General features: G+C 41.9%; 1 protein-coding gene across 2 annotated transcripts in view; it reads left to right on the top strand.

Annotated features, from left to right (window-relative positions):
- Positions 1-8,947, top strand: part of LOC122777793 (cadherin-12-like) — a 65,963-nt gene extending 57,016 nt beyond the window's left edge. For both annotated transcript variants that reach the window (XM_044039272.1, XM_044039281.1), the window contains 2 exons: positions 210-461; positions 8,057-8,947. In XM_044039272.1, coding sequence (XP_043895207.1) covers positions 210-461; positions 8,057-8,667 — 863 coding nt within the window. In that variant the 3' untranslated portion in view covers positions 8,668-8,947. The remainder of the gene's footprint in view (positions 1-209; positions 462-8,056) is intronic.
- The last annotated feature ends 7,187 nt before the right edge of the window (positions 8,948-16,134 follow it).

Below are 16,134 nucleotides of genomic sequence, written 5' to 3'. Positions count from 1 at the left end.
CAAGTCTAAGTGCCAAGTCCAGCTGACATTACACCAGAGCTGGAGGACACTCAGGACCCTCATATTCACACCTGTGCTCAGGTGTATTAAGTCAATAGACCTGAACATGATGTGTATGTCTTTGTGGAAAGAAGCTGGAATAGCTGAAGAGAAACCCACATGCAAACTCCATTAACAGTAACACAACCTCATCCTCTGTTGGTTTCCAGACAACACCGCCGGCATCGTGGCGAGGCGGTCGGGCTTCAAGCGGCGGCTGCAGGACGTCTACGTTCTTCCCATCGTGGTGGAGGACAGCGGTTACCCGGCTCAGAGCAGCACGGGCACGCTCACCATCCGAGTGTGCTCCTGTGGGACGAGGGGCTCGCTGCTGACCTGCTCAGCAGAGGCCATATTTCTGCCTGTGGGTCTCAGCACTGGAGCTTTGATGGCCATTCTTCTGTGTGTGGTTCTGCTCATTGGTAAGCTCCTTCTGCAAGACTGCACTGCTTATATGAGAAAAACAGATGATCCCATTCTATTCAATTCTATTCTATTATACTGTATTACATTCCATTCTTAGGACAGCGAGTTTTGAATTTGGTCATTGTTGTTGCGAGTGACTGAATTGGATTTGTGCATCCAAACCAAACCAACCTTCCTGCAATGATTGCTTTGGTATCAGTGGGTCTGTGTCTGTACTCATGTTTCACACACGGATGCAGGAAAAATGGTGGTGCATTGTCTCAGTCTACAAAGACTGTCAAGTTCAAGGCTGCAGAACTCCTTTGTGGCATAAGAAAAACATAATGACAGAGGAGCCTGGTACAGGTTCAGTATATTGCAAGCGTTGTGTGCCACAGTCGTGTGTGCGGCGCATCTGTCAAAAAGATTTGACACTGCTGTGGTGGCGTCTCATTAATAGGGATTTAAAAGACAAATGATTTGAGTAGACTGCGATGCATGTGTAGGATTACGAAACCAACCAACTCGATTCAATGTGGATAAAAAAAGGACAATGAGATAATGTCTGCAGAAATGTAACATTGACCCTCAGATAAGTACTTTTTGGACTTTCTCTGCCCCACATGGCCCCAAAAGATCAGAAAATGACGGCTGTTTTTTCCTTTAAACAGAAAAACATCTGTAACATTGTCTCCACCTCTTCATTTAAATACCGTATTATTAATACGGTTTGTAGAGTTTATTTGCTATATGAGTTTGCTATTCAGACAGCGCCTTGGATGAACATGAACTCAACAGTGTGAATGAGTGAATTCTTACTGTGGGTGATCATATTTGGCCCAGAGCTGCTGACATACAGAGGAATATGTGCATTCACATGCCGTAACACTAGAGGGAGCCATCAGCCCGTGACACACTTCTAATTATTTCAAGCCTTTTTTGTTGTTGTTTTTTTTTTAAGTGAGTCTGATTCCTCATTTACTTAAGATGTACCTCCTTCCATTGTGTTATTTGTGAGTCTGTTGCAGGGAGTTAACCTACATACACCCGTCCACATGTGTGTGTGTCTGTGTCTGTGGGAGGCAGAGAGCGCTGCATTACACAGGAAGCAGAAATGAAAGAGTGCGAGTGTGAAAGCAGCTCTTTATCCTGGCCCCACATCTCTCTTTACCCGGGCGTGCACAGTGTGTGTGTGTGTGTGTATGTGTGTGTGCACATGCGTGTGTGTGGACTGACTGATGTCGTGTCAGTGAAGAATCGTAGTCTCCTGAGGGCTTTGTGCCTTCTTTATTGGTGTCCTCTGTGGAGAGGAAGGGAAACTGAAAGAGGACATAAAGAAAGGGGACGGGAGGGCAGGCTAATCGCTGCTAGCACATAACATCTACTCCTTCCTCCTGCTCGACGGAGAGAGACATTTTTTCACACAAATCACCACGGCGAAACGACCAGACACGAGACATAAAAGAACATTGGCTTCATGTTAATTTTTAAAGTGCTTCTATCTTAACATGTTAAAGCCTTGAATAGATAGAAAAGGCAATGAATGGAACATGAATGAAGCACAAAATCCTTACAATCATTTGTCTTTAGATGCATTTGGGGACACTGCACGTTATATTCTAAATCAAAACATGAAAAAAAAATGCATTTTTAACTACTTCACAGAAAATAAAGAAAAATGAATAATTGGCTGTTCAAAAAAATATCAGTGTATGCATTTTTCTTGAAGAGATCATGTTGCCTTATGCTGAAGAGGAAATACCCTTGAAATGGGTGTTTCAACAAGACAGCGACCCCAAACACACCAGCAAGCAAGCAAGCAACATCTTGGTTCCAGACAAACAACACTTAAGTTATGGCGTGGCCAGCCCAATCCCCGGACCTTAATCCCATAGAAAACTTGTGGGGTGACATCAAAAATGCTATTACTGAGGCAAAACCAAGAAATGCAGAGAATGGAATACATGTTCACAGGTGCAAGAAGTTGGTCGACTCCATGCAACACAGATGTGAAGCAGTTCTCAGAAACAGAGGTTGTACAACTAAATATTAGTGAAGGGATTCGCAGGAATGCTAATTCCTAAAGATTTTTCAGTTTATACAATGAATATTTCAGTTTGTAAAGACAAATGTTGTTAATTCTGACAAATGAACACATAAAACTGCTCTGAAAGAGACAAAATCAAATAGACTGTTACCTTTATTAAGATTGTTCATTATATGATTTGAAAAGAGTTGTTAATTCCATCCCTAGTTTTACTCATGAAAGTTCTGAGAGAGTTCTTCCATTCTGTAAAAGGATTTTCGTACCACTCATTTTCTGTAAAGTAGTTCAAAAAATGGATACATTTTTCTTCATGTTTTGATTTAGAATATAATGTGCAATGTTCCCAATGCATCGAAATAAAAATTATTATAAGGATTTCGTGCTTTATTCCCATTTTTAAAACACACTGCTATTATTTTGAACACAACTGTATGTGTGCCGGTGAAAACCCGAACAAATGTAGAGGTTTTACAAAGCTGTGTGGCCTCTCTGGGGAATGGTCTTTGACTTGGCATCCCCTACTGTTTTATTAACTTCCTTTTAGCTGTTGTTACCTGTAGGGCAGAAACTGCACAGCAACGAGTGAGTGAGTGAGCGAGCGAGCTGGGAAGAAATACGCCAGAAATAACATTAACAAGCAACTGGGTAGAGATACAAAGAAACATCCCAGTAAGTAAAAAAAGCCACCAAGTGTGGATGTGCAGCAGGGATTAAATCAACCGGATTAATTGTTCATCAGTGGAATATTGAGGAGTGGAAATTCCTCACTATACCTACAAGCTTGTTTTGTTTGACTGGTAACTCAAATTTTCCTGCTGCTGGTTTTGTATGAACAGCAAACTGGAAACTGTCCAGAATCACTAATCTAGACATTGTCGGAAAATGGCGGGAACAGTGTTTCCCAATCCTGGCCCTGCATGTTTGAGATGTTGCTCCGCTCCAACACACCTGATCCAGCTCATCGTCAAGCTCTGCAGAAGCCTGATAACGGTTCATTTGAATCAGGTGTGTCGGAGCAGGAAGACATCTATAACATGCAGGGCAGGAGTCCCTGAGGACCAGGATTGGGCAGGAACATGGTTAGTTTTCGAATGTTTCTGGATATTTATGCACTCAAGCAATTACACGTCATCTTTCTCGATGCCGCAGCTCTTTTGGAACTCAAGTAAAACTAAGAATGACTGAAAAGAATGTGCCAGGCAGTGCTGAACACATCAGATACATTCACCTTTTGGTTATGTGTCAGAGTTTTGACACAGCTTAAAAAAAGTAAACAAATAAATCCTCATGAATCGTCTTGTTTCTGGTAGGTCTACCTTTTTGCAGTCTTCTCTAAAGTAGCTGCCGCTTCTGTTCAGCAGTCCAAGGTCCAAGGATAAACATGGGCATTTTAGATGGAAAAGCTGGGTTCGTTTTTTTAAAAAAAATACATGTTTTTTGTGACAGAACAACGGGTCTGTGGAGTTTCTCAGTCATTTGAAGTCGTCCGTCCTTGCTTGAGCTTCTTCAGTTCTGACTTTGTTGAACAGAAGTGACGTCACATCAGATCTGTGATGGACAGGTGAAGCAGGGAGTGGAGTAAAGGATTTGGCGTCCTGGGTTATCCTCAGTTATACTGCATGCTGCTTTGAATGTGGGTTAGTAAGCGACGTGTACGGGTAATTAGACTTTCGGGACTGTAAGTTGTAGCTTAGGCCTGGCCATAATAACAAAATGACGTGTTTTTGTTTCCTCAAAAGCATTTAATGTAACAATAGCTCGAATCATGTGTGATTTCTGGAAACCTGAGGTAGTACTGAGCAGTAGTAGTACGAGAACACGCGCCTTGAGTTGTTGATCCGTGTTACAACACTGTATTTTCCACACCATTTCCTGCGTGTTATCCCTCCCTTTTTCCTGTGTATCCTTCACAAGGCTCTGAATGAAAAGGAAAAATCTCTTTAAGCTGCAGCAAATGCCCCATCAGCACAATACAGGAGCTTGATAGATGATGCAGGCTTGGATAAACGTAGAGAGCACATGTCATATTTACTCTTTCATGATACAGATGTGGGCCAAGTACACAGGAGAATCTGTGAGGCCACACAGGATGGCCAGACATTCATAATCAGCAATATTGGATCAAATATTAAGATGATATTGCTGTTGTGTTGGATCTTGGGGCTTGTTGCTATCATTGTTGACAGCTTCTCCTGTTCAGGATTCCTTCAGTGTTCACGGTTCAGAAGAGTTTTACCTGGAACTGAATTATCCCCCAGCAGTCTCCTCCTCCCCACAAAACAAACACAGCCACTGATTAAATCTCGTAAAAGCCTGAATAAAGCAGCGTCAGTTTCTTCCGTACTGTTAGGTGGAACAGGGGAAGTCTCTGAGGGGGTGAGGAGCCAAGCTGTTGTAATGTTAAACAGCTTGTTAATCTCATATCATAGAATCCAGATGGCTGACAATTATACTCCATCTTCTGCTTAAAAAATATAACAGTTTCTCATGAAACGTAAGTCAGTTTTGTCTATTATGGCAAATGACCTCATAAAAGTGTTCTGAAAGAGACTAAATCAAATAGATTGTTACCTTTATTAAGATTGTTCATTCCATGCTGAGAAGTTCCATTTGAAAAGAATTGTGTATTCCATCCCTAGTTTCACTCATGAAAGAGGGTTCTTCCATTCTGTAAAAGGATTATCCCTGAAAAGTGAAGTTTTCACATGAGGAGGAAGGTAATCTAGAAAAGGTAACCAGATCTTCAGGAACAGCTCATCCTTTCCTTGACGTCAGGTGGTAAATATCTCTTTGTACCATTTATTAATACTTGGGGGGTACTCTTTAATTCAATTTCCAATTATTTCAAGAAGTCTGTAACCAGATCTTGGCAGCAGCCGAGGATCTTTAGAAACTTTTGTTTAAAAAAAAAATAAAAATCACTAATTTCCCCTGAAATTTAGTCCCAGAATCTTGAAATGAACCTGCACCCCCAGGTGTGAGAAATGTGTCCCTTAATACACAAAGGAGAAAGAGAGCAGTTTATTTTGTGCAAAATAACAGGGGTGATACAGTATGTGGTCTGTGGACACTTGTGTACTGTGTCTCCCATAATCAATAGCACGTAAAGGTAGATATAATCAACCCCAGTCACCCTCAATGTCCTCATTACCTCGATCCCTCGCCCATTTACTGGCAATATTTGGGAGCTCATGTCGTCTTCGCTTCTCTTCTTGCCAAACTTAATTGATCCATGTCCACAGTGTTGTGCCACAGTGTTATTCTCCCACTCCACACAAGTTTCAGTGTATTTGATTGTTTGTTTTTCCTGTGTTGTAATTCTGTGTTCATTTCATGCCTCTATCTAAACTATCTAGTGTGACGCAACAACAAGGGAAGCCGATAAACAACGTGCGGCTTCCAGGGGATGGATATTTCCACCGACAAATTGCAGACTATGAGTCCTTGCATTTAAATCCCCCCTGACTCACTGTAATGCCCCTGCTATCACTTCTGGAACTGTTGTATCCCACTACCTCTTCCTCCAGCAGCAGACACTATGTCCCACTTTCCTATGTAGTCTCCCAAAGAGCTGAACATGCTGAACTATCAATATACTCCAGTGCATAACAGCAGCCCCCATTAGCCCAGCCCTATGACCTTGTTTAGTTTCTGTAGCACATAGTTTCCCCAGGGACGCTGTTGTTGTTTTTCTTTCTCTGGGCAATGATGTGCCTCGACTGGCTTTCGAATAAAAGGCATCCATTGTGAGGAAGGATGGATATATACAGCAGATATAAACCAACAATCAAATGTCTCGTAATCCTTTTGATTGTTGGTTTATTAACTTCACAGTAACAGTCCTTTTTACTGACAAGAAAAGCAGCACTGTGTTAACGTTCATGCAGAATAAGGCTAAGATGGGATATAATTGTAGTGTGAAACAGATTTGCAGAGGAAAATGTGTGATACTGTTGCCAGATGACACTGGGAGTGTTTTAGTCTGTGTGGAGAGTGCTGGGATCAGTGCTGAGCAAGGTCACACCCTGTCAGGATCTAAGATACCACAATTAAAAAAAGATATTTGTTAGCAGTTTTTTAATCACGGGGCCCCTAAAATCCTTAAAAATCCTTGTTTTTAGTTGAGCTACGACATTAGAATGCTGTCGTGTTATGACATAACGGTAAAAGCACAGCATCTACTACTTTGTAAAATACCAAAGTGAAACTATAGTTGTGTTGGAATCATGTCTTTACGCTAGTGTTAATAATCAACTTGAAGATTTATGTCACATCTGTGTTTTCAGCAGCAGCAGCAGTGCTTTTCCCGTTGCATGTCAAACCTGTTGTGGATGCATTTTAAGGTGGATTAAAAAGAGGGTGGTGATGTTCATGTCACAGCCAGTGCTTGTTAGCCATCTATTAACTGCAAAGTGACATTGTGGTTTTTACAATGGTTGAGTGTCATTGAACACAAAAATACAGAGAAGACAGTTGAGTATGTCCTACCATAGCTTCATTATGATCTGTTAATTGAAGTGAGATAGCTGACACATTATTTTGCCGAGTAGAACTAAATTACCCGTATGGTTGCTTAAGCTGAAGGTCTTGTTGGACCTAAACTACTCGCTGTACTTGGTGTTGGTTCAAATACGCACTGCATACAGTAACCAAAAGAGGAGAAAATAGACTTTGGGTCTACTCACGTTCTCACAGGATCCTGTAGACCATGTTTTAGTCACTGTGATTTCAATTGAGACACCAGCCAGATATCTGAGCTGAAGAGAAAAACTGCACGGATGACCTTTTTAGTAATTGGCACAAAAGTATGAAATAAAATTGTTCCGAATTGTACAAGAGGCATTCATGTACAGCGATAAAGACCATCGCACAAACATCCCATTAAATGTTCAAGGACCACCTTGAAATCTCAGGAGTTTTAGCCTAGTACATAAAATAACAACAACAACAACAACAACAACAAAGCTCTTGGAAAAAGCTCCACTATCTGCACTACTGTATCAGTTGGCAAGCTTGGGTTGTTGCGCAACGTTGCTACGTGGAGAGAGAGGACGACTACACAGATTGCTGAGGCATCAGGTAATCGATGAGTTCTGCATCCCACAGAGCAGCCATTTACATTATTTCTAGGGCAGTGTGTCAATGTCAGAAAGTAGGAGGGTTTGCTTTTGATGGATAAATAAACACGGTAGAAGTTTAGAGAGAAGTCAAGGACATGCATGCGAGCGTAATCGATGTTTTGTGCCCATAAGACGACTTGTGAGATTTGCGGGAGCAGCGGGGCTCCTTCTTCTCGTTATCTTCAAAGCTACTTGTGCTCAGTTTTGGCAGTTTGTATCCCTCGCGTGTGGACTCCAACTGAGAGCAGAGCAAATTACTCTGGGTCTGACCTGGGAGTGAAGCGTAACCCCATTAGATCCTGCCATCAGGAAACTTTAACTGTGATCCATCACCTCGCGAAATACATGCTGGAGCAGTTTGGGGAAAGTTTTGCACACGTGAATTGTGAAGCGTTTGAACTCCGTGCACAACTAACCGATCACTTCCTTCTCTTTGCTTGTGCAGTTATGGCTGGATTGTACATGAGCCAGAGGCGCCGCAAAGAGAAGGAGACTCTGATGACATCGAAGGAGGACATACGCGACAACGTGATTCACTACGACGACGAGGGTGGCGGCGAGGCCGACACTCACGCCTTCGACATGGGCACCCTGCGCAGCACGCACACACAGCGCGCCAGCGCCCGTAGCAGCACCTCCAAAAAGGACAGCAGCTACGGCGAAGGCGTTCTGCTGCATCTCGCCAGCCGCTGCGACGACGTCAGATCACCTGGCGTCCATCGTCAAATGGCCAGCGCTATCGTCGCGGTGAAGAAAAAGGCTCCGCTCTCGTCCCGCGGCAGAGTGACTGAGGGCGACGCCGAAATGATCAAGGAGTTCATCGAACACCGGCTGGAGGAGAGTCAGAAAGGACACGCCGCTCCGCCCTTTGACTCCCTAGTAACCTACGCCTATGAGGGTGACGGCTCCATGGCTGGCTCACTCAGCTCCATAGAGGAATCATTGGTAATTGACAGTTCAGGGGATTTACCTTCCCTCGGTGACTGGGGACAGCCGTTTAAAACACTAGCTAACATCCTGGACAGACAGCAGTCTCCTCTGTCTAAGGAGAGCTGAGAGGACTTTGAAGAGCAGAGAGACATTTGGGAAGTAGCTTACTTTTTTCAGACGTTTTTGTGTTTTTTTTACTGTGACAGGCACTGTATAGAATGACGGGAGGACGGTTTTGAGAAAACAGTCCATGTGAGGTAGTGTTAATGGCAGTGCCAGTTGGCTAGAGACCAGAGAATCTAGCGACAGCTGCATGAAAAGGTAACCTTGATAGCTCCTCAAAGTGCCTGAGGTACTGTATATGTTTACATGTCTTTTGATTCATGATACTTAATAAAAAAAAAACGTCTCGATCTGATGCTTTGATTTCAATATCAATCCGTCAAGTTTCATCTAATCATTTAGCCGATTGAACCAGGACTGTGACTGATCGATACACCCCGTTGGTTGAGTGCCTAACATCTTAAATAGTATGTAAGATACTTCTGTTTTCTTCTCAAGGAAACACTTTTGAAGTGTCAGCCGCCAGAGAAAGCTACAAAACAGAGTGGCTGTTACACAATTTTTAATAGCCATTAAAAGCCCCAAAATATATGGGCATGTGAAAAAACATCAGTCAGAGGAAATGACTTCGGTTTGAGTGAGAGGAGAATTGTAGCTCTGTCACATTGATGCATTAACTATGCACCAGTTGTTCCACCAGTTTGGGACAAGATTTTTAGACACGATAGACTTCGATGTGGTCTATGGGAATGTTGTTATTTTTTCAAACGAAGAAATAACTGCGGAGCCACAAATAGTAGCTATCGCCAAAGAGATGCAAGGCCGTCTGCTGAGCTATTGCACTGTTGTCCGTTATTTCTTCTTCGTTCCTGGAATTTTAATGTGTCGAGGTCACTCATGGTATATCAGCAGAATGGAATTTTAAAAAGAGCAGCAAATGAAATTGCTATTATACTGTAACCATGCAGGGCCACACGGTTGGTGTAGTGGTGAGCACTCTTGCCTTTCCAGCAAGAAGACCCCGGTTCTCTCACATGCAATATGGAGATTAGGTAAGTTGGACACTAAATAGACTGTAGGAGTGAGAGTGAGTGGTTGAATAGTTGTTTGTCTCCACATGTGTCCCCAATTTCAAAATGAGTCAGTGATTATTTTGATGGAATTTTAACACGAGTGTCGAGGTCACTCATGGTATATCAGCAGAATGGAATGGACATTTTAAAAAGAGCAGCAAATGGAATTGCTATTAGCCTACACCGTGAACTGATAGAACCTCGCTCAAAGGCTGGTTTCTTCAAAGGTGTTCTAAGGCGTGCACGTACAAAATAATATATAAACACAGGGTTCTGTTCAGGATTGACAAAATGATTAAGTTGTAGTCTGAGCAACCTTGTTGGTAATACAGAGTTTATAAAGACAAGGTTTCAGTCTGATTGGTGGAAGGTTAGCAAACAGCTTAGCATAAACTCTCTCTGTGGTCTGTTATTGTTGGTGAACAGGTGAATGCACTCCCAAATCTAACCCTAACCCTAACAAAACCAAACTAGATCTTAACCCCCCCAAAAGTCCTTTAAAGATGTGAGGACCAGCCAAAATGTCACAAAGCCACAAATAGAAGAAAACACACACACACACAGGTGGATTAGTGTATAGTGGATGTTGACAGTAGTGCAGGCTGACCACTCACTCGGTGGAAGTGAACAGAGCCATTATCACCACACTTTTCCCATTAAAGCTGAGCTCAGTCCATTTCACATTTACAATTTACAACACCTTTGATTTACATCCTGGTGATGGCTTTCATGTTCACACCTGATCCTGTTAGCAATTAAGTGTGCCTGTGTGTGAGTGTGTGAGTGTGTGTGCACACCTGTTCCCGATCACCACTGATTGCCACCGTCTCCTGCACACTTAAAGCCTTGGTCTTTCTCTCCAGTCTTGCCGGTTTGATGTTCGTCTCACAGAGGAACTGCAACAACGACCTCTCTCGTGTTGGTTGTGGTGACTTTTGTCTCGGGAAGCCTAAAACCTCCCTTTAAAAAAAAGCGTGGGGTTTAAGCGTCGGCATGTAGGCTCGCGGAGCCGGGAATTGAACCCACAGAAAGAGGACTTGCTCTACCACCGAGCGACGGTAGCTCAGGTGGTAACTTTCTTCTTGTTTTTGCCACCTCAAGAAAACCAACTTCTGTGTTCTTTCAGAGTACGTACAAGCCTTTGGTCAAGTTTAATCATGAAGTGTGCTCCCTGGCATCATCACGCACATATTTTGTTTTTGTTTTCAGTGAAAATGATTTGTACCCGAGTAGAATGTAAATCTTACACAAAAACCTAAGATGACCAGTTTTGTATGTGAGTGAACGTCTGGGAGCTTGCTCTGTGGCGACTGACTTGCCCTCGCACTCTCCTTTAAACAGCTTGAAATGTTATTCCAGAAATACATTTTGTGGCACACAAATTCTTCACCTTTCACTCTGTGATCTCTCTCTAAAAAAACAAACAAACAGAAAGAGTAGCCCGTCTCACAGAGTTTTCTTCTGATTAAAGAATGTATGAAACTCCCACTTGGGCCCGGGAATCACTCTAAGGCAAGTAAAAACATTTAAACAGTTGGGAGACCATTTTGTTTGTCCCTTGGAAATTGCCAAATCAATATCTGTCTATGTGCATAGAATCCATCTTCCCTCCTGCAGCCACTGTGATGGAAAATAGATTTTGTTGATTGCTACGGCGTAACTGATAGCCTCAGACAGTCGGGATGACCTTCACTTTATCAAGCCTTGATCTCAGCTGTGACAATGGATAACAGTGGGCTTGGCAGGACGGCGTCAATTCGCTCCTGAGCTCATTTTGATTTGTAAGGTAAATTATGGGCACAGTATGATTATTCCAATCAGAACATGCCCGTGTTGGGGGGGAAAAAAGGATTGATATATGGGATGTGAAATGCCTTGGGATTGATATTGAAAATGGTGAGCTCCATTTCCCAGCTGACTTAATTGAGGAGTAGATGGAGCCCGGCGCACACGGCTGGGATTTGATGAAAAGGTGGAAGATGGAGCAAAACCACTGCAGCGTTGCCAACGCATGGAATTGAGAAGGTGTTGGGGTTCAATGGGAAACTGGCACATTTGGTGTATCGGACTTTTTCCTTTGACTTTTCCCAAGCGTTTTGTATTTAGCTTATTGAGCAGATTTCATTCATGGACTGATTAGCTGCTGCCGAGGTCTGCGGCACAAAAATGGCATATAACTGCGAGAGTATATACGGATCGCTCGAAGAACAGCAGTGTTCAGTAAATCTCTGAGGAGTCGCTGCCACAGGAGGTGAGATACGACTAGGTCAAACCAAACTACACACAGCAAAGACAAAAGGGTCACATGAGAAATGTGTTTAATTACATTATACTATTTATAAATAATAATGAATCCCTCTGGTGAGGAAACAAATGCATGTGTTGCCAAAGCAGGAGAACAGGCAACATTTTCTTTACACCCTTTTAAATTGACTTACTACAAGGACATTTATAAGCATTTAAAGTGTTGTAGTTTTTTTTATTTATCATCATTTCAACATTTAACCATATTATAATGTTTAACCTTAGATGTAATTGTCTCTTTCTTTAATCTCAAATATTCTTTAAATATTTTACTGTTGTCTTCTTCTTCTATGGGCTTTAATGGCAGCTTGCATTCCATGCTGTTGCATCACTGGCATCTTCTGGAATGAGAAAACTCCTACATGGTATTCTCATCAGTTCAGGGTTTATCAATGAGTTCCATGGTGGCCCCAATCGTGTTTGCCCACTTTAAGATCACGCCCACTTTCCAGTTGGGTACTAAGTGGGCATGTTATCCCATGTGGTCACATATGGTTTCAGTAACATGGGCCCCAGATGTGGGCAAACACACAAGGGGCCACCATGTAAATCCATGTGGGGTCCACATTGACCAGCTGGCTGGGACATAATTCAGCCCAGCTGCCAGAGAATGTCTAACACTTTGCATGGTTCTTGCTCCATTTGGCTTCATCATATTTGCGCACAATATTTATCATAATCATCATCATCAACTTTACCAAGTCAAGTCAACTTTATTTCTACAGCACATTTTAAAACAGGGTGGGTCAAAGTGTTTACATGGTAAAAAAAAATGTACATCAAAAATGTAGATAGAAATACATACAATATAGTAAATCATGGTAAAGGTATAATAGTAAAGCTCTGTCCAGATAAAATGCTCGCATCCCAACGTGAAGGCAGAAGAGAAGAGGTGGGTTGTTAAAAATCTTTAACAGTGGTGGAACATTTAATAGGAAGGGGTAAACTGAAACAAGATGACACCAGTCTATTGAACAGAAATATTTTATAACATTTGGCTACATTTCCTGTCTGACACCAGCTCCTTATGATTGAGTGTAACAGCAGTTAGTCACCGTCCTCCAGAGACAAGTTTGATTTCATTTCCATCAGTTTGTCACATGTGTTCATTGATGAGAATGCAAATTCTATGCACACGTTGACCTGAGCGTGGTCGTTTTTCAGTGTCGCTGAGTAATAAAGCTTTCAGCACCATGGACAGCACCTGTTCCCTGCAGTTTCCCTGCAGTGAGTCACTGCTTCGTCCACCGTCCTCTTGCTAGCAGAGAACTCTGTGCGCGTGCTGCTGGTGAGTGGGTCGTGCACAGTCAGGGAAAATGGCAATGTCATCAAATCTGGCGGGAAAAAATTCTCGCTCAGGCGTGTGATGAATTTCTCCATATTCTCGCCCACTGTCTTCAAAAGGGACTAAAGACTAAAGTTTTTTTCCCAGAGGCGTCAAAGGCTTTTCCACCGCAGGATTTCCTTCAGATTGAGTTCATTCAAATGGGGAAAATGTGTAAAGTTGCTGATGTATTCTCTGTCATCAGCTGTGATTTACTTTGTATCCAAAACAAAACAAATATAAAAACATGCTTTCTGACTTCAGTTGAAGCTTTGTATTTTATTCAATCAGCTTAAGTCACTGTGGAGTGATGTCATAATCTGCTTTTTTTTTTGTAAGCTTTAGACTCACACTAATTTCAGTTGGGCTGGAATTGGTCTCACTATATAGATTTCTTTTTGCTTTATTTTACAGTTTATTTCATTGGATGTGTTCTTATTTTGTGACTTGCTGTCCTCTCTGCCCACATGCGTCTCACCTCAGTTCCTCCCTGATGTGATTACTTTGTGCTCGCTTACAGTATATTGTGTTAGTACATCTTACTCTAGGTTTGTTTGTCATCATGTTTCTTGTCTTCTCAGTTTTGACATGTTTGTCAAATGTGGTAATTAATGATTCAAGGATTCAAGGATTCTTTATGTCGATCATCTCTGTGGCACCCAGGTTTTGAACAGGTCCCTGACCCTCAAGCATCTCAGTGACTTCTTCCACACGGTGGCATTAGGAAGGTAGGGGAGTCCTCTACCTCAGTGATTGCTGGATAATCAGCTGCCTCTGTTTCCTCTCCTGCTTTTATTGAACACTTATCAGGAGATCAGACTGGGGTCCAGCAGAGGACTAGGGGGAAAGAAAAGAAGTCTTTTTTTTTTTCATGTGGCAGCCTTTTCCTTTCAGCTGCACTGTGCCTGCTCAAATTAGGACAAACCACTTGATGCTAGGTGACTGAAGGCCCTCGCTAACACTGCTGCTGTTCCTGGGTGCACGCTCTTCACTGGAGAAGCATGACTGCATACGCAGCTGCGCCCATGCTGTAGCTTCATTCCTTCCCTTCCCCTCCTCTCCTTTCATGCTGTTTTCCTGTCTTTCGCTCACCCCGTCGGTTTGCATGTGGGTTACTTTTCCAACACTGGAGCAAAGAATCAGCAAGTCTGTTTCACAACTGCACGTGGATAGGAAGTACAGGAACGGACACGTGTGTTTGTAGCAAAGCAGAAGAAGCACGCCAGAGTGTGTGTGCGTGTGTTTTATCGCACAGAGATGGAGAGCTTTTTAAAGTGTAAAGAGGTAAGACCATGAGGAATATGGGCCGATGAACAATGGAGGAGGCAAATGTAGGACATCCATACAAAGATGATAATGCCAGAGGGAGAAAGAGAGGGGAGCGATGTGGGAGGAAGCAAACATCAAAAAAGACGTATTTTGCCTTTTAATTTACATTTTTAAAAGGTATTGAGATGTTATTTGGAAAAGTGATACAATTCTGAGTCGTCATCCAACAGATGGCACAACCAGTTAACACTGTCATCAGCAATTTTATCACCAATAAATACATTTTCACTGCATAATTGTTTTTTATTATTATTTCGTCGTCCCTTTAGAAAGTGAGACACACATTTTAATTAACTGTGTTGTGTTAATTGTGTTAATTTTTAATTGTGACTGGATTCATTATGCACATATGGATAAATTATATATGCAATATTAATTGACACCCAGAGGCATAGAAGTTGCAGGTGTTGTGTAACGTGTCAAACGTGAACGGAGCAACTGAATTTAAATGAGTCTCGAGCTAAATAATGGAGTAATCATTAACCAGTGGTCGGAGTAAAATAGTAGCTGAGAAAGTAAATCCTCTTAATTTTCTTTTTAAAAAAGGTTGGTAAATATCTGTCTTCTAAAAAAACCCTGTTAACATTTGTGACGCACATGCATGAGTGAGACGAATGCCTTCGATTCCTTTCTGTGATATAACAACAGACATTATTATTCAGCAGGGTAATTGAACCTTGAAACAATTATTGTCTTGCAGAAAAAACAAACCAACTCCACCCATTTTAGACTTGATTTCCAGTTTACTAATTACTGTAAAATGTTGACCCACAGAGCATCACCTGGCTTCTAGAGGGGAAAAAAAGAATGAATTAAGGCTCCTAAAAGAAAGAAAGGTTGAAAGAAGTGGTCATTTTGGGAGGCAGGGGAGGAACGGTCTGTATCTGCATTTACACAAAAATGTCCTTTTTTTTCAATTTCTGAGTTTTCAATTTCAAATACTTTGAAAAAATGTAAATACTGTATGTTTAACTGTGTAGACACAAAGCATAGCATTTCATTTTGCATATTTTACTTGATTTAAAGAACGAGGCCACAGTTTAATCCTGGCTTTTTTGACCGGTCAGATGAAAAACAAGGCCTGCAGGTGAACAGAATATTTATTTTTTGCCTTCTTCATTTTTGACAGCATTGTGAATCCCAACATTGTTTCTGGTGCAACCAAAAGGTGTGTGTTCATATTCCAGCCTTACTTCATTTATTTTGCACCTTGAAATTGCATCAATTAACCCTTCATGTTGAGTTTGATCAAAGGACAAAAGTGGAATATTCACTGAGCTGCATTTGTCCATGTTTTCGTCTTCTTCCTCCAACACGTTTTATTTCTGTTGCATTTGTGATGCAGAGGTGAAAACTCCAGGGCAGAGTAACCACTGGAAATGTGATTGGGGTTAATCACTTTTTTAAGCAAGTTAAACAATGATGATCTTCAGACTGCCATCTAGATGCAATCAGCATTGATAGCCATTATAAGTACAGAAAGGCATCTGGACTAGTAGT

The sequence above is a fragment of the Solea senegalensis genome, linkage group LG1 (assembly GCF_019176455.1).
Source record: "Solea senegalensis isolate Sse05_10M linkage group LG1, IFAPA_SoseM_1, whole genome shotgun sequence".
NCBI lineage: Eukaryota > Metazoa > Chordata > Actinopteri > Pleuronectiformes > Soleidae > Solea > Solea senegalensis.
This window is presented reverse-complemented; position numbering and strand designations above follow the sequence as displayed.